The sequence below is a fragment of the Lactuca saligna genome, chromosome 7 (assembly GCF_052625555.1).
Source record: "Lactuca saligna cultivar CGN05327 chromosome 7, ASM5262555v1, whole genome shotgun sequence".
Classification (NCBI taxonomy): domain Eukaryota; kingdom Viridiplantae; phylum Streptophyta; class Magnoliopsida; order Asterales; family Asteraceae; genus Lactuca; species Lactuca saligna.
The window spans coordinates 45,695,267-45,715,000 of NC_136423.1; the positions used below are offsets into that span (position 1 = coordinate 45,695,267).

The window sequence follows — 19,734 nt, forward strand, 5'->3', positions numbered from 1 at the left end:
AAGAAGGGAGAGTAGCTTTTATGCTTTATGATAGGTCTTAATGATTCAGAACCATATCTCAATTGATCCTCTAAGTGAGTCTTAGTACAATTGTATGTTTAAGAAGAGGAATCAAGGATTGAAGAAATGGTTAAATCAAGAAGTCTATCATACTTCGTTCCAATAACAAGTCTTAATGTTAAGATTGTGACAATGAGTGAAAAGTATTAAAGGTTTATAACATTCATCAAATGTGGAAAGTTGTGATGTCTTGAATAAGACAAAGACCAACTTGGACCAATTTATGAAGTGTTTTGATAAAAGCTACACTAACTCTTGAATATTTGTTTGTCAAGAAATGTATTGACAAGAGAATCGTATATGTCAAGGAGTCAGTGGGAGTCTTAATAGTCTTGAAAAGGTTCAAGAACAAATCAAATAAGCCTTATCGATCATCACTAGCACACGAGTTGAGGTTTACAACCTATCGTGAAGACATTATTTTTGTTTTTATGCCAATCCAATCGAGTTAATTATGCATGTGAGTCCTATGAGTTCTCATTTGAATGCATAAAAGGCAAGGACCTTGATCAATGGAAAGTACATTGATAGGAAAAGTTGAGCTACTTAACTACTTGGAAGACGTGGTGGGCAGCTGTGCTACCATAAGGTAAGAAATCAAGATTAAGAAAGTTCGATCCATATAAGGTTGAATTTTTCGTAAACTTTAGTTTTAACAAATTCACATGGATAGGAACACATACACCGTTTAAATCTAAGTGTCATAAGATTTCCTCCTTCATGAAAATGATTGTGAGGAAATGCTTTCACTACGAAAGATTTTAAAAGATAGTGATTGTAAAATTGCATTCTCGAATTCAATCATGGTTACGGTATCCCTTTCCATAATTTGAATTGTGAGGTTTGGCAATTAGTCTTAATTGTTAAGACACACATATGAACTATCTAAGGCAAAAGTGTATAAGTTCAAGAAGTCTTGATAAAAGATTATCAAAGCACTAAGTATTAGAAACATGAACTTAAGAAATTCAATAAGTATTGTTTTTCTGAAAGTTAAGATGTTTATGAATACATGTCGAAGCTAGTGGGAGCATAAGTGTTATGTTTTATAATAATCATAATGATAGTGGGAGCATAAATGTTATGATTGTATGATTATTAAGGCAAGTATTGCATAGTTGGCAATATTAATTATAGAAAACAAGAGTCATACTTTGCAAAGTTGTAAGAGTTGAAAGGTTGTTTTGCTATAATTAAGGGAGAGAATATTATGGCTTCATTTCAAATCTAAAGGATTAGGTTGTGAAATGTTAATAAACTTAGTCAAGGGTACATAGTATGTTCTTAAAATTTCGATTATGATTACGGCATTCCTCTTCACAATTCGAATTTTGAGAACATAGAAAATAAAACATTATGCATCATGTCCCATACGCTTCGAGTATAGGATCGATTGCAAATGATTTAATGTTTTACCATTCTAAAATTTCCCAAATGTCTAGTGCATTTAGAGGGAAAAGGGACTAGAATCGGTTTTGACTAAAATAATTAAACAACTATCAAAGGACAATCCAAAGTTCGACGAGGATTGGTCGCTTGTGAGTAGTTGGAAGTATAGTATTGGAAATTATGGAAATGTTTCCATATTGGATGGACAATATAGACATCATTACGAATAGATAAGAATCTATTAAGAAATTAGTTGTCATATGGAAAATATGGAAGCGTGTCCATATTGGGAAGTAAATATTGAAAATCTATGTCTAGATTAGAAACCTTTATGCAAAAGGATGTTCAAAGGAATGTACTTTGAGTGAGAGACATCGTATCTAAGGAATTGTCTTGTAACAATCTCCGATAGAGGACCTTGTAATATCATTGGCAATAGTCTTTGAGACCTTGGTGCAGTGACATTACGAAAGGATCGTTGCATAAAGTGTTAGAATCTAGCATATTCTATAAGTAGCAAGAATTTGATATTCTTACACTTAAGAAAATGGATTTGGAGTTGTAAAATGAGAATGATTGGAAATGTGTTCAATTTGTCTATTTCACAAAAGTAAGAACCATAGGTAAACATTGTGTGCATGCTAGGAGCATGGGACAAGTGTAATAATTCAAGTAAAAAGTTGATTACCCGAAACGACAAATAATGAGTAATCGATATGGTGATAAATAAAACGTGTTTTGTTTATACTCAAAGGTTTGAGGCCATATGGGATTAGTATTATTCTTGTGTTTCACCTTGCATGTTTTGACTTCCAGAATAATTGAGTTTATTAAGAATAATCGAATTATTCAAACGGGCCACAATCGTTCATATGTTGGAAGTAGATATGAATGAAGACTGCCGTGAATTGGTGTGTGGATTGTCTAGAAGAGTATTAGACATAAGCAAATGTTTGCTGCAACGTTCATGAGTGCTTATGAATATGATTTGAGCATTGGATTAAACCCACGCTCACTTGGATCACTCCATGAATTGTATTACGAGTGATTAGTGAGACGATAACATCTTATATTCTTGAAACCGAGATGTGTGAGTTGTATCTTGCGAATCGGTTGCACATTGATAATATGTAAACGCACCAGTAACTTGGTGTTATAAAACATATTGTTGTGTGTAATTCGGTGAGTGGGTGCAAACGAGCATTGTATCAAAGTTTATCTGTTCCTTTTATCCAAAGTAGGATAAAAGCGATATCTTTGGGCCCCTCGATGGTTTAGTGATGACATACGTAAATGCTCGGCCGGGCTAGGGCTAATTTGATTTGTTCAATTAGTTTGTCGTCATAAATCGGAAATCGAGATATAGTACAAAGAGAATGATTTGAAATCATATCTCATACGATATCTAGAATGGAGGAATATATGATCCCTTATCTAAGGACACGCGTATCTGATATGATCAGAGTTGACAGCGGCTTTGGAAAGCTACGATTGCAGATCGGGATCTGAAGTCATACGCAGAATAGTTGTTAGACTTATCCAAGTGGGAGACTGTTGGATTAGTGTCTAAGTCCATAACTATTTTGGTATGTACTTGACCCGATGGTGCATGGTCCTTTTGGGTTGCCTTCACCAAAGCAACTTGATAGGATGAATTATGGAGAGTAAGGATTAAATATGATTTATTAATATATTATGGGAATAATATATTAAAGGAGAAATCATATTGTTTAATTAATATTAGTCAATAATTAATTGGTAATTAGTTTTGTGACTAAAAGAGATTAATTAAACTTAAGGGACTGGAATTGTAATTGTAAGATAATTGCAATTTGGGCCATGGATTGCCTTGTATTAAGGGATGGACGAATTCTAATGGGAAACCCATAAGGAAATCGTCCATGGGCTTAATTAAAGGAGTCTATGGGTTGCTTAGGGCTTAAGCATCCAAATTAGGGTTTCCTTGTTAGATAACCCTAATAGCCCAACTATATAAAGACCCCTTAAGGCTCAAAAACGTGGCTAAGCTTCTTGTAAGGGTTTCTACACGTTTTTGGTAGCCTCCATCCTTTCTCCTCTTCATCCTCTTGCTTATGGTGTTTGTGAGCCTTTAGAGGAGTGACACTTGTGACTCTAAGCATTCCAAAGTCAATACAAGGAGATTTGGGATGGTTATTGCTATATAACAATCAAGGTATGATCTTAAACCTAATTACATATTAATATGATTACTTGTATGTTAGAATTAGGGTTTATAGTCTTGGATTCAAAGCATGTACAATAGAGAAACCTAGATCCAAGCATTAGGGTTTGTATGAGCACATAGGATGTCTTATGACCAAAACCCATCATTGATGACAGAGTTGATCTGGAGGTTAGATGGTAGCTTGGCATAGTAAACATCTTCAAAGTTCTCCCCCCGCATGAGCAGCGCCCCCGTGCGAAGATCCTTCACAAGAAAATAATGGGGAAAAAATTCAACAGAAACCCAGTTAGTCTTGCATAATTTTGCAACAGAAATAAGATTCTTTTTCAACTGTGGAACACATAACACATTAGGGAGATTTAGTGTTTTAAATGAAGTGTGTATGTGTTTAGAACCAACATGAGAGATTTGTAGATTGTTACCATTCCCGAGAACAATTTCATCAGGTCCACCATAATCAGAGATACTTTGAAGGTTGGAACGATCACCTGTAACATGGTTGGAAGCACCACTATCAAATAACCATGGTGATGAAGCAGGAGATGGACCAGACGTGGTGACGTTGGCAACTGGAGATGCTGACTGTAGACTGGGAGTAGTGACATTGTTTTCGCGTAGAAACTTTGCAAGTTTTCGACAATCACATGTCATGTGACCTGGAATGTTACAGTACTGACAAAAAATGTTAGATTTGGAAGGCCAATTACCACCTGGTCCGGAAGAAGACCAATTGGTGCGATTGGGTGGTCCACGTTGCTGGTTAGAGAACCGATTGTTTGAGCCACGTTGATGGTTTGAGTTGTCTGATCTGCCATTCGAGCGATTGGATTGTCGATGTGTGTAGTCAACAGTAGTGAGAACAAGAGTGGGTGAGGCAGATTGTTCTTTGAGAGCACGTTCAAAATCACTTAATTTGTCAAACAATTCAGAATAGGAAAGGGGTGTTTCACGTATTTTAATGGCAGCAACAATTGTGCCATATTCATCACCAAGTTGGGAGAGAACATGAACAAGTAGGTTTTCTTCTGTGACAGGACTCTGTGCGAGAGCTAGGTCATCGGCAATGGCTCGCATGTCTTGCAAATATTCAGCAATCGTGCGGGTCCCTTTCGGGTTTTTGACAAGTTTTGACTTGAGAGAGATAACTCGAGATCGAGAGGCACTAGTGAAGCTGGCATTGAGGCATTCCCAGGCTTCTTTGGATGTGGTGGCGGACGAGATTAAGGGTTGAATTGAGTTGGAACAACAACCAAGAATCGCACTGAATATTGTTTGATCTTGGCGATACCAGATTAGGTATTCTGGATTTTGTTTGGAACTATCTTTGTCTTCTAGTAGTCATTTTGGGGTTGGTTGCTCACCGGTGATAAAGGAGTCAAGTTCAAGCCCAATTAGAGCAGATTCAACTTGACGGCGCCATACTGGGAAATTATTTGCAGTGAGTTTTATGGGAAAGTGAGTTGTAGCAGTGACTTGTATGGTTTTGGCCATTTCAGGTAATGAAATAAGGATGAAGAGAAAGAATGGGATCGACTCTTTAGAGCAATTTAGGCTCTGATACCATATAAAGGTATTAGGGTTAAATAGTGTATCCTTTTACTTTTTATTATTGAATACAAAATTCAGGGAGGAGGCTTTTATATAGCCTTGATATACAACGTAATATACAAATAATTAGGAGATTAACTAGGAGCTAAACTAGGTAAACATTGACTGACTAATATACATGTGGTAAATTAAATCTAATTATCCTTGTGTCATAATACATTCCACTTGTCCTACAATCTCCCAAGACCAAACATCCATTTGAGAAGTAAACTGAACAGCACCAAGCATGCACTGGGCGGATGCAATGTGATAGAAATAGGGTGCATGGCCCCCACTTGGAGGTGTTCTCCACACTACATTGTAGTTTTAAAAAAAAAAAAAAATCTTTATTTAAAAATTTACAAACTAGTCCACTGGTCCCCACTTGTTAAATTGTTGGCAACCACAAACGCACTTGAACCCAGTTGAACTCATTTTCAGATTTCTTAGCGTTCCTTTTTTTTAACTTAGCCAATAGCCCCACTTGTTAAATTGTTGGCACCCACGTACACAAGCCTTCTTCTTATCAAGCCTCTAGGTATATACCAACGTGAAGCAACTGTTGTTTTCTACTTGTTATTTATTAGTTCGAATTTTAGTTGAATCTTCATGTTTGTATTATTAGTTGTAACAACTAATTTGCTAACCAACAAGCAAGAAACCATTTTCACACCCATGGTAGTAGATTTTTAGAATTCGTTAATTTTAATCTATAATTAATTGGGATTGTTGATTAAGATTTGTTATTATTATTATTATTATTATTATTATTATTATTATATATATCTCCAGGATTTGATAGTAGGTGTTGCCGGTGACACGTAGGTGTTGCCAGTGATACATTTTTCCTTTTACGTAGTGGGACAAATATAGAAAAACCAAAATATTCGAAAAATTTTACACTGTATCCGAAAAAAATAAGGGTTGCCGGTGCTATTATGGGCACCATAGTGGAACCATCCCTATATATATATATATATATATATATATATATATATATATATATATATATATATATATATATATATATATATATATATATATATATATAATCAAGATCAAATAAGAAGGAAATTTTTGGTAGGAAGGTAAAAAGTTTTTTTTCTACATATTTTTTTCACAAACAAACAAAATGAATCATTAGATGATTCACAAGAAAAAATTCTCAAAAAAACATCTCGATGATTCATTTATATAGTGATTTTGTTGTTATTCACTAAAATTATCATAAAAATGATTTTTTTCTTAATTTACTTAAAAATGAATCATAAAGATGTTTTTTTGGGAATTTTTTCTTGTGAATTATCTTACAAATGAATCATCTAGTGATTCATTTATTTTGTTCGTCAAAAAAATATGTAGAAAAAAAACTTCTTACCTTCCTACCAAAAAAAAAATTCTTACCGGATCTATATATATATATATATATATATATATATATATATATATATATATATATATATATATATATATATATATATATATATATATATATATATATATAAACTATCAACAAGAATGCCTTCAACAATATTCCACAACCTAGCTCTACCACATAAGTATCTGGTGAAATTGATCTAAGTTAGCTTCTTTGAAATCCATTTGATAGAAAAAAAAAATTATAGATTATAATCCTGATATTACTTTAATTTTTTTAATTAAAGTCATAGTAACTACAAATTGGACCCGAATTGATTTTCAGTTTTGATCTGCCATTGGAAGCATGCTAATAAGATCATCCAAATGACACTTTAATCTTCCTCCTGTGATAGATCTACTCCATTCCCAAGTCTAATAATTTCCAGTCCACCTATCCACAATCAAACAATCACGTTTTATCCAAAATATACAATCCATAAAATTTTACTTTCAAAGGTTCTTCTCAGATCCAAACCTCCACCCAAATTTTAGTATTCCTGCCATCTCCAACTCGTTTAAGCAAAGAATTAAAAGTTTCACATTATTATCATTTTATAAGTTGGTTTGCCATGGTCCTTGAGTTATATAACTATATTCTCTTCGGAATAATATATAATTATGTTTTAATCAGGTAAATTATTCGATATAAAATTTATATTTTTTGACCCGAGAATTAGAGGTTGCATAACTCATACAATACAAACTTTATTAAATAAATTAATGAAGAAAAAAACACCCTGATATAAACTAGCAGCTAACATTTTCAAAGAATCATAATAAGTGGGCAAGTGGCATGCAAAAAGGGTTGCAAATTCTTTCTTGATCGAAAGTATGTTTCTTGTTATCTAAACACAATTACATACATAAACAAACGCCCAAAGGAAAACCATAAAGTTAAATCATGATTATCCTTCATGAACACGAAAATAACAACCCTCTAAATGAACTAACATATATATAGTTATATACCATAAATTCTCCTGCGGGAAATTATAAAAGTATAAGGGCTAAAATGCAACTTTGTGTGACGTCGAGTTTTTACTTGTAACCTTGACTTTGCTTTGAAGCTAGGTTGAACTTATCATACCAAAGAGTACCCCACATTATTTTTGTCCTATATTGACATCAATAACCCTCTATCCATAAGATAAGAAGAATAATGAAACGTACATTGTAAGTTAGTCAAACCAAGCAACACGACGAAAATAAAAAAGTCATAAGCGTTTTACAAATGAATTGGAAACAAAAGAAAAAAGTTACGGTTTTTAATCCAATTACCTTCTAAACAGACAGTAGGTTGCAGAAATCTATTGGGTGATTTTTGTGAAAGAATAAGACACGAATGATCTAACCTCGATCATGCATTCTTCTTGCCCTTGAATCAAGATCGACTTGGTAAACTAAGGACCTCTGAGTATATATCCATCATAAATTTATCGACCATTTCACGATAAGTAGGACATGATAACCTAGAATAGTAATGAAGAACTTCTTGAATATCAAGAACATGATCCACATTATTTCCATCGAATAGTTCCAGCTCTTTCAACCTTCTTGTCACCATATACGTCTTTTCCTCTCCTTTAAGTGTTGTGTCTTCGTGTTTATGTTGCTTCCTTCTATGAACTTCATGTTGATTGATTAGCATAGATGATTTCTTGTGCTTCAAGTTGTCTGTATTATTTTCGTATGCAACTGCCATAATGCGGTCTGCAGCCTCCCATTGATCGACGAATTCAGAGTACATATTTGTCGGGCTGAAACCGACATTGTATGATGGGGTTTTAGGAAGCTTTTGGTAACCATCGGAGAAGTAGGACTTGAATGTTTCAATGCTTCTTTTGAACAGCCTTTTGGTCCTTTGAAACATTGCCAAATTTGTGCGTTTTTTTTTCTTTAACAATGAATGAAAATTGGAGGACGTGTTAGAGTAAAAAAGTGGGAAAACTGTAAAGAATGATTGATTGGGAGTAATGAAGATGAATGGGGTTTATGTAGAAGTTAAGAAGTGGTTATGAAGATAAGAGATGAAGATGGAAGACCTAACTGTTGTTGTTTGGTCCTTTTTGTTTTATCTATTTTTTACAAATTTTTGCCACTATCATTCTATGATGATGCTCCTTTCTTATCAATCTTCTTGATTGATCTTCTGTAATCTGTATCTATGCATAATACCTATAATATTTTTTTTTTGATTTTAAGCCCAATAGCTGAAATGTTTAACCACGCACTATGCACTACGCACCCATGAACACATTGATTAATACGGCACAAAACTACAAAAGTATTCTTTGTACAAGGCTATAAAGAAAGCATTTCTAGTCATAGTTTTTTATCATACCATTATATCCTCTTCATATTATCGATTAGATTCATGTAGCCTTCTTCAATTTTGTCGATTTCGTTAATCATTGTGCCAAGTAGAATCCTATCGTTTCCCACTACAAGGCTTTCCATCGGTGTTTTGTGTTCTTGGTGTTCTTATTTTGCTTCTTGCTTTCAAATCATTTATAACACATAAAATTATCAAAATTGGCATAATATATGTATCAAATGAACCTTTGCCATACATAATTATGTGAAAGGAAATACATATAAGTAGGAGTTATTCACAAAAATAGCCATATTATATAGTAGAAGTGTATATCCACACAACCACTTCTTTCGAATCCTAACAAGATAACCATAGTCATTGCCCATAAATGCCAACAAACTCGCAAGATCACTATTTCTGACATGTAATATCACCAATACACATTTACATGGACACTTTATTCTTCGCTAGGATAGTTTAAGATCATTCAACTACCTCTACCAAATAAAAATCGCTTAGTATGAACGTGCAACTATTTATTCATGAGTAGTAATTTTTCACACATTTGCAATGTTTCACTCAACCATGCATACATAGATGTTCACCGCAAAAGAGGTGTAGTGTCATCTACTTCCATCGATTTATGTGTTTGGATATTACATGTTAAAGTACTTCTCTAATTATTACAATGTGATTCTTGATCTCCTTTCAATTTTCAACCATTCGTTATGATCTCATTTTATCGTGTTTCAATACAACAATACTATTTGAATATTCTGTTCCATAATCGATAGCGATTATTGGTGTTCTGACTCCCTTCTTAACATTACTCTATATCTTTAACATTAAAGATTAACATAAGGAAATCAAACATGCAACTTATAATGAGTTAATATCCTGATTCTCGAAGAGAATAATGTTGGTGATTTTAGTATCACCATGTCAGTTTAAGTAATTGAAATTGACATGTGAGCTAAGGCGCTTCATAATTTGTATGCTAATATATGTATGGGGTTGTGCGGAGTGCACGCACGTATAAGATCGAAGTAGAAGTCGGCTTGACGACTAGTGGGGGGTCCAAGGGCAGCGCTCCTGGGTCCGGGGTTTCCAAAGGGGCAACGCCCCTTTGGGGGGTCCAAGGGGCAGAGCCTTTGGCTGGGGTCCCGCTAATGAAACCCAGTTAGAAGAATCCTTATGAGGCTCAAAGATTAATATATAAATGGCTCTTCCTTCTTAGAAGATGGTGACGATCATTAGCTCTCGTTTTCATCAAATTCTCACAGAATCTTTCTAGCAAATTGGCTTACGATTTTTGTGCCTAGAATCGTAAGTATCCACTTAGATTATCCTAGGATGAATTTCTTGTAATCTGGGCATAGGGTAGAAATATCAGTTCAGAAAGTGTTCTCACGGAAGTTGGTATGCACATCTCCACTACAAACCCTAAGTTATCTAACAATCGAACAGATATTTCCTGTTCCCGGATATGGGTGATTCAATCCGCAAGATGATCACTAAGTTTGCATAGATGGAGAAGTTTCAAGGTGTTGACTTCAGGTGGTGGAAGAAGAATATGCACTTCATGTTGACTACTCTGAAGGAAGCATACGTGCTGACTACTCCTAGACCAACAGAGCCTGAGGAAGGTGATGTTGAGACAATTGAAGAGATAAGGAGGAGACAGAAGTGGGACCATGATGACTACATCTGCAAAGGTCACATTCTGAACGATATGTATGATCTTTTATTTGATATCCATAGTGAAGCCTTGTGTGCCAAGGAGTTGTGGGACATCCTTGAACTGAAATACATTACTGAGGATGCTTCTAGCAAGAAGTTTCTAGTCAGTGACTTTAATAATTATAAGATGGATGATTCAAGGTCTGTCACTGAATAATACAATGAACTTATTGGCATATATGGTCAGTTTAAACTACACCGTATGAATATGGATGAATCCATTGTTGTGTCAACCATCATTGACAAACTGCATCTATCTTGGAAAGACTTCAAACATAAGTTGAAACATCAAAAGGAGGAACTGTGCTTGGTTCAAGTTGCTAGTCACATTCGTATTGAAGAATCTCTTCGTGCGAAGGAAAGTGACAAATCTGAAAAATCCAAGGGAAAAGTTGAATCTGGACAGCCCTGGGTTCATATGGTTAATAACAAACCAAAGAATTAGAACCACAAAGGACATGGAAAGCATAAGCAGGAGCATGTCGCAAGCAACTCCAAAAAAAAGAGAAAGGATGTTGATAAATCTATGCTTTGGCATGTAAGATTAGGTCATGTCAACTTTAGAAGGATGCATGAGATGTCAAAAGATGGATTAATTTCAGCCTTTGATATCTGATAAATGTAAAACATGCATGCTTACAAAAGTAACAAAACAGTCCTTTCCTAGTGTAACTAGAAATTCAGCTGTTTTGGAACTTGTACACAGTAACCTATGTGATTTTCACTCCACTCCTTCTTTGGGAAATAAAAAGTATGTAGTCACCTTTATTGATGACTGCCTTCGGTTTTGCTATGTGAATTTGTTACATTCTAAGGATGAAGCCTTAGATAAATCTAAAATATACAAAACCGAGGCAGAATTGCAATTGGGCATTCCGGTTAAACGTCTCAGGAGTGATAATGGAGGTGAATATACGGATCCCATATATTTTCAATCAATGGGTATCATTCATGAGACCACGGCACCTTACACACCCCAACATAATGGTGTTGTTGAACGCAAAAATCAATTTTTAAAAGAAATGGTAAACTCGATGTTATCATACTCGGGATTGAGTGAAGGATTCTGGGGAGAGGCCATGTTAATGGCGTGCTATTTATTAAATAGGGTTCCAAATAAAAGGAACAAAAGAGTCCCATATGAACTTTGGCTCAAGAAAAATCCGAATTTAAGTTATTTTCGGGTTTGGGGATGTCGGGTAGTTGTAAAACTCACTAAGCCCAAAAAGAAAATTTTGGGAGAACGTGGAATTGATTGCATATTCATTGGATATCTTGAACATTCCAAGGCATATAGGTTTTATGTAATAGAACCTAATGATTCAGTTTCAATTAACACTGTTATCGAATCACGGGATGCAATTTTTTATGAGATGTGGTTTTCATCGATTCAAAGGCCTAAGGATCTGACTTTTGGTGCTAATAAAGAGCAAAATTCAGAAACTCAAGATGGTGGTATAGTGCAAGAACCACAAGAGCTTCGTAGAAGCAAAAGAGGCCAAATTTTTTGAAAAAATTCGGATCCAACTTCCAACTGTATTTGGTGGAAGGTTCAAGAGATGAAATTAATCTTGAATACTCTTATTGCTATAGTATTAAATATGATCGTAATACATATCAAGAGTCCATAGAGTCTAATGATAGTTCCTTTTGGAAGGAAGCAATTGATGATGAAATGTCATCAATTCTTGAGAACAACACATGGGTGTTGTCTGATTTGCATCCGGGTTCTAAACCTCTTGGTTGCAAATGGTTTTTGAAAAAGAAAACGAATGTTAATGGGACTATTGACAAATTCAAAGTCTGGTTAGTCATTCAAGGTTTTAGAAAAAAAAACTCGGTACTGACTATTTTGATATGTATGTTCCAGTTACACATATTTTTACTATTAGATTGTTGGTTGCCTTAGCAAGTATCCACAATCTGGTTATTCCCCAAATGGATGTGAAAATGGAATTTTTAAATGGTGATCTTGACGAGGAAGTTTATATGAAATAACCAGAAGGTTTCATTATGTGTGGTAAAGAGCATATGGTTTGTAAACTTGTCAAATCTTTGTATGAGCTGAAACAAGCGTCTAAACAATGGCATCAAAAATTTTATGAGGTGATTTTTTTTGGTTTCAAGACAAACCAATGTGACAAATATGTTTATAGTAGATTTGATGATGTAACTAGATCTGGAGTGATCATTTGCTTATATGTAGATGACATGTTGATTTTTGTTACCGACCAAAATCAAGTGGATGTAACAAAGATATTATTATCATCCAAGTTTTCCATGAAAGATTTAGGGGAGGCTGATGTAATTCTTGGATTAAGAATTAAGAGGTTGAACAAAGGATTGGTAATGACTCAAATTCATTATATTGAGAAAATTCTCAATCGGTTTAATTTTACCGATTGTTCTCCTGTGAGTACTCCTATGGATCCAAGTGTGAAATTAATGCCAAATAATAGCGTTCCTATTTCACAATTGGAATACTCTAAGGCTATTGATAGCTTGATGTATGCCATGACAATTACCAGACCTAATATTGTTTTTATTGTGGCTAAGTTGAGCAGCTATACTAGTAATCCAAGTGCTCAACATTGGCAAGCGGTAAATAGAGTGTTTAAGTATCTCAAGTAGGGCTGTAAACGAACGGAACGTTCAACGAACCGTTCGTGAACTATTCGGTGGGAAGTTCGTTTATGTTCGTTTATTTAATAAATGAACGAACATGAACAAAAATTATCGTTCGTTTAGTTAAATGAACGAACATGAACAATGGTCTCATTCGTTCATTTATGTTCGTGAACGTTTGTTTATGATGTTCATTTACGTTCGTTTATGTTCGTTCGTTTAACTTTATTTATATTCATCTATATTCAATTATTTTTTATTATATTGCTATATTATATGTTTGTTTACGTTCATATATGTTCAATTGTGTTTTTTTTATCTTTGTACGTTTATGTTTGTTCATTTATGTTCGTTTAGCATGTTCATGAACATAAATGAACGAACATGAACAAAGTAATTTGTTAAAAGAACAAACATGAACAAGAAAATCTCGTTCGTTTATCCGTTCGCGTTTGTTTGTTGTTCAGCTAACTTAAACGAACGAACATGAACAAGACCTTGTTCGTGTTCATTTCGTTCGTTTACAACCCTAATCTCAAGGGAACTATGGATTATGGTTTGAGCTACTTAGGGAGTCCTTCGGTTTTAGAAGGTCATTCGAATGCAAGTTGGGTAACCAACATGGAGGACTATTCCTCAAGTTATGGTTGGGTATTGGTAACATCCTATTCCAGATTGTTTTGTGATTTAAGGCCCGTGGCCCTTAATCCGAGTATGAGAAGGTTTTGAGGCTTTGAAGGAGAAAGTTTTAGGCCCTTTTTGGGATATGGGTAAGGTAGGTTATGTGATAAAAGAGTTCGGTTTGTGCTTTAGAGCCCAAATGTATTGTTAAAGGCGCTGGTACAGGCTTTTCATGAATTTTGGATCTGAGTTCGAGTGGACTTCAGGAGGAATAAAGTTGATAGAAGTGTAGGGCTTCTCGTTACCTTTTTTGTGGATATAAGGATCGTTGGAAATGGATTTATAATGAAGAAGTTATGACCTTCAGAAGTTTTGTGGTTGCAGGCTTAGCCGAGTACGTTGGGCGTACACAAAGCGTACGTTGGGTGTACTAGTGAAGAAGGAAGTACGTTGGGTGTACTAACCAGGGGTGGTCGCAAATGTTCTTCAAAGTACGTTGGGCGTACCATATGTACGCTGGGCGTACACCAATCAGACCTGAACCCTATTTTAGGGTCTTGGACCCTATTTAAGCTCCGTATCTCATAACCTAACCCTAATATCTTCAGCCTCCATCCCTCTAAACCCTAGAAATCGCCCCTAAGCCTCCATTTTAGTGATTCTTGAGAATTTTGGTGATTTAGTGATTTTTTGGTGCATATTGTGGAAGAATGAGTTCCTTGAGGAAGTATTGCTTGGCTTGGAGCTTGTGGATCCAAGCCCTAATCATGTTGATCTAGCTCTAGAAAACATAAAGTTTGAATCTTGGTGGCTTTCTCATGTGGATCTAGTGGGGTGATCACTTGTTATGTTTTGCTTTCAAAGAAGAAGGAGCTTTGAAAGAGAATAGCTTGAGCACCTAGCTTTTCGATCTATGTTCTTCTCTTGTTGGTGCATCTTCCAGAGGTATCAAGTTTTGAACTTGCTTATTGTTGTGCTAGTTTTTGTTTGGGTCCATGTTAGGGTTTTTGGTCCCAAATCTTGAAGATTTATGAGTTGTTGAACTCCAAAGCCTAATATATGTCCCTTTGAGTATATTTAGTGGTGTTGTGTCATAAAAATCCAATCTTGGTTGTTGGAATCAAGCTATGCATGAGATAGGAGGTTTTTGAGTTAAGGAAGTGAGTGTTTTGGGTGTTTGTGACCTTTCCATCCATGAAAAGGCTTAAAGTCATTGACTTTATGGAGTAAGTTCCATTAGGGAGTCCAGATCTAGGGTTTGAGGTAATGTCTTAATTGTTTAAGACCAAATGAGTAGAAAGAGTGAATCTGGGGAGTACGCTGAGTGTAATTCCTGTACGCCCCGCATACTGCCCCAATGTCCCCGATGAATAATATGGATTCTTGAGTACGCTGAGCGTACCAAGAGAATTATACCCCGCATAACCTTACTGTGGACTTTTGGGCTAAGTCTCATTTTCGGCCTTGAGTGTTAGGCCTGGAGTTTGGGCTTGCTGCAATAGAGTGTTGGACCAGAGGATTATATATATGTTCTTTGGGCCCTTGAGTTGGGGTTGCCATTAGATGTGAGAGAGTTGGGCCTCAGGAGAGCCCATTTATTATTGGGCCTTGGTGGGCCTAATGGGTTTTAGGTCATTGATGGGTTGGTTAGTGGACTACCTTTAGACCTAATGAGTGAGAGTTGGGACTTAGTTCCTAAGTGGGATAATTGTGGGTTTGGCACAGAGTTAGAGGCCGGTGCATAGCAGCAGCGTTTATAGGGGTTGTTCATCATCTGAGGTGAGTCTTCTCACTATACTTTACCTAGAGTGGTAATTATGTGTGACTAGAGGGTCTTATGTGCTTGCTTGAGACATGCATTTTCAGTGTGATATGTGTTGCGTGCTATATTATGTGATACTTAGACCGGACAGGAGGGTCCAACGAACTATGAGACCGAAGGGTCCTCACTTAGACCGGATCGGAGGGTCCAACGAGCTGTGAGACCGAAAGGTCCCAACCAGACCGGACCGGAGGATCCAACGAGCCATGGGACTGGAGGGTCCCAACCAGACTGGACAGGAGGGTCCAACGAGCCATGGGACTGGAGGTTCTCAACTAAACCGGGCCGGAGGGTCCCACTAAGACACATAGATCGGAGGTTCTTACGGAGTTATAGCCTCAAGTGGCTTACGTGTTGTATGTGGTGTTTTGGGGAACTCACTAAGCTTCGTGCTTACCGTGTTATATGATATGTGTTTCAGGTTTTCTCAGGATCGTGGGAAGGCACCAGTTTGATTCTACATACCAGAGAAGGAGTTATGTTTCGAGGATCCTGGAGTATTAATCAAACAATTATGGAGTTGTGTTTTGTAAATTAAATTAATGAGATTTTTGTGAAATGTGTTACGAGAATTATATGATTTTAAAATGAAATTTTTTTTTTGAAAATTTACGGTGCTAGAGTATTCTTGTTTGGGGAGGTGCCATTTCTTGGGCTTCCAATAAGCAATCTTGCATTACAAACTCGATAATGGAATCTGAGTTTTTTACGTTAGCAGCTACTGGTAAAGAAGCAAAGTGGCTAATGAATTTAGTCTATGAGATTCATTTGTGGTCTAAACCAATAGCACCTATTTCTATCCTTTGTGATAGTACAGCCGCTTTGGCTAAGGCATATATCCAAGTTTATAATGGCAAGTCTAAACACCTAGGTGTTAGACATAGTATGATTAGAGAACTAATCATGAATGGTGTGATTTTGGTTAAGTTTGTGAAATCGCAATAAAATTTGGCAGATCACTTGACTAAAGATCTGACAAGAGACTTAGTGCACAAGTCTGTAATCGGGATGGGATTAAAGTCCATTTAATTCTGTAATGATGAGACACCCAATTCCCTCCTAATATAAATGTTAAGATTTGAATTTAATGTGGAAAGCTCATACTTATAGATTGGAACACATGAATTATTCATCCCATGTATGTGTTCGGTTCTGCAAGTTAGTCAGGTTAAAGTTTAACTTATTAATAATTCCTTTGATAAATGTATGTGCAAATACATGGAAAGGAGTTATACGTGATTGTGAAGTGTAGCTGCATTTCAAGAGGTTATAGACTTAACTTGATACGATCATGAGAGGATTGGGACACACGGCTTTATTTATAGTGTCAAGTTGTATTTTGCTAAAAAAAAAAATGAATAAACTAGTATGTATTTTACTTTTTGGTATTCAAATGGGTTGATGGGTTCAATTCTTAGAACACTTTGATTCTCAAGTATTTGCAAATGTATGATACTAAGTGGAAATTCAATTATTTTGATATTTTCATTATGTACTAGTTTGGTTTGTTTGATAAGGTTATGTTTTGTTCAATGGTTACACTAAAATAGAGGAGGATTATTGGTGATTTTAGTGTCACCATGTCATTTTAAGTAACTGGAACTGACATGTGAGCTAAGGGGCTTCATAATTTGTATGCTAATATATGTACGGGGTTGTGTGGAGTGCAAGCATGTATAAGATCGAATTACAATTCGTTCGACGACTAGTCAGGGGTCCTGGGGCAGCACCCCTGGGTCCGGGGTTTCCAAAGGGTATCGCCCCTTTGGTGGGGTCTAGGGGTAACACCTTTAGTGGGGTCTAGGGGTAACACCTTTAGTCGGGTCTAGGGGGGTCCAAGGGGCAAAGGGTGATTCAATTTCTTGAGAGTGATTACAGTAAAACTAACGAAACTCGTTAGTTTTAGTAACCCTAAATCCTCATTAGATCTGGATTATCCAGACTTGCTTCCAAAGCAAGTAATGACAGCCAACCCTAATTAAACCCTAATCTCATTTAATATATAAACGGTTCTTCCTTCTCAGAAGAGGGTGACGATCATTATCTCTCGTTTTCATCAAACTCTCACAGAATCTCCTAGCAAATTGGCTTACGATTTCTGTGCCTAGAATCGTAAGTGTCCACTTGGATTATCCTAGGCTGAATTTCTTGCAACCCAGGTATAGGGTAGAAATATCAGTTCGGAAAGTGTTCTCATGATCCAAGTTGGTATCCAAGTCTCCACTACAAACCCTAAGTTATCTAACAAATAAACCATCTCTTAGTGTTTTGGATGCTACCTGCTAATGTTCTATTATCCATGAGTTTAAAGAACGATTGAGCAACGATGAACTAAAGGATATAACTATTCAAGATATTTCAAAACCTATAAATGCTTGATCTTGTATGTCTATATTTTTATTTCGATGGATTATTCTAACCTTTGTTGCAAAAGAAACCTCCAAAATCAACCACAACACAACATAGAAGTGTCATATCTGGTATGTGCATTTTTAGTTCCTTATTAAGCAACTATGGTTTGACTACACTTCTTTATAGACATTTAACTAGGCGAATGCCCGCGCGTTGCGCAGAAACAACTATATAGTTGAACTCTTAACAAATATATGTTTTTTTAATATAATAATAATAACGTTGTTGTTAAATTTGATATAATAATTTGTATACTAAATTGATATAATATATTGATTATTTTGAATTATATGAGAATATATGCATCTATTATAACTGCATAATGTCAATCGTTTGAATGACTTCTACATGCGACTTACACATGAATAAAATTAAATATAATATATGGTCTAATGTTATTGATTGTTTTTGTTATTGTTGGTCAAATTTTTAAAATTTATTTTCATATTGTTTTAATTTCTATTATTATAATTATTTAAAACATCAAACATTGTTTTTTGATTTTAAAGGTAACAATGTAATCATTTATATAGATTTATTTTTAATTATTATTATTGTAAGATATTTTAAGCTACTTATTTGAAAGATTTTAACGATTATAATAATATCTTTAGGAAATTATTTAGTTAAATTGAGATTACAATTTAGTTTTTGCATGTATCACTACATTTTATCACTTTTAACTATTTACAAAATATTCTTTGGTTTTTTAAGTGAAACTTAAATTTATATTTAAGTTGATACTATAATGTTATATTTAAATTAGCAATTTAAGTATTTTATCTAAACTGTTCAAAAGTTGTAGCTTTAAACTGATAATGGTTTACATATACAACATTTTAAATCTAATAAATTAAGCATAATATGTTAAAAGTTAAAAGCAAAACTTTATAAGTAGAAGTAAAAATATTATTTTAAAATTAAAATTTAACTTATTTGTAATTACACTTTAGGTTTGATATTTATTTAACCTTATTAATCAACTTATAATCATTATAGAAAGACACTACATTTGATCACTTTTAACTATTTACAAAATATTTTTTGGTTTGTTTAAGTTAAACTAAAATTTATATATAAGTTGACTCTGTAATGTTTTGCATTAATTAATAATTTAAGTATTTTATACAAATTGTTCCAAAATTGTATCTTTAAAATGATAATTGTTTACATCCAACAATATATTAAAATTAATAAATTAAGTATAATATGTTAAAAGTTAACAAGCATAACTTTATAAGAGTAAACATATTATTTTAATATTGAAATTTAGTTTATATGTGATTACACTTTAGGTTTGATATTTATTTAACCTTATTAAACAACTTGTAATTATTATTTGAAAGAATTTAAAAAATCATGGGAGTTTCAAATGAATGTGGTGAAAAAAAAATACATGGAAGTTTCAAATCAATGTAGTGAAAGAAAAAATATTTTCTTTATAAGTATATAAAGATAAAAATTTGGTGTAATTTCTTTTTATGTTATATTATATTGAATCTAATATATATGCAAATACACGATCATAAAAATTAAATC

At 34.6% G+C, this 19,734-nt stretch overlaps 2 protein-coding genes across 2 annotated transcripts; one reads left to right on the forward strand and one right to left on the reverse strand.

Annotated features, from left to right (window-relative positions):
- Nucleotides 1-8,042: 8,042 nt before the first annotated feature.
- On the reverse strand, nt 8,043-8,531 carry LOC145006889 (uncharacterized). Its single transcript, XM_078965912.1, has one exon. The coding sequence runs from the start codon at nt 8,529-8,531 to the stop codon at nt 8,043-8,045; it is 489 nt and encodes a 162-aa protein (XP_078822038.1).
- A 1,972-nt stretch (nt 8,532-10,503) lies between these two features.
- Nucleotides 10,504-11,160, forward strand: LOC145006890 (uncharacterized). Its single transcript, XM_078965914.1, has 2 exons — nt 10,504-10,818; nt 10,903-11,160. Exons 1-2 carry the CDS (start codon nt 10,504-10,506, stop codon nt 11,158-11,160), a joined length of 573 nt encoding a protein of 190 aa, XP_078822040.1.
- The last annotated feature ends 8,574 nt before the right edge of the window (nt 11,161-19,734 follow it).

What these genes read in the sequence shown, in the direction of transcription:
- LOC145006889 (XM_078965912.1), bottom strand. Translation starts at nt 8,531, where the DNA reads ATGTTTCAAAGGACCAAAAGGCTGTTCAAAAGAAGCATTGAAACATTC.
- LOC145006890 (XM_078965914.1), top strand. Translation starts at nt 10,504, where the DNA reads ATGGAGAAGTTTCAAGGTGTTGACTTCAGGTGGTGGAAGAAGAATATG. An exon ending in CTTCTAGCAAGAAGTTTCTA is followed by an intron (nt 10,819 to 10,902) that starts GTCAGTGACTTT and finishes ATATATGGTCAG; the next exon opens with TTTAAACTACACCGTATGAA.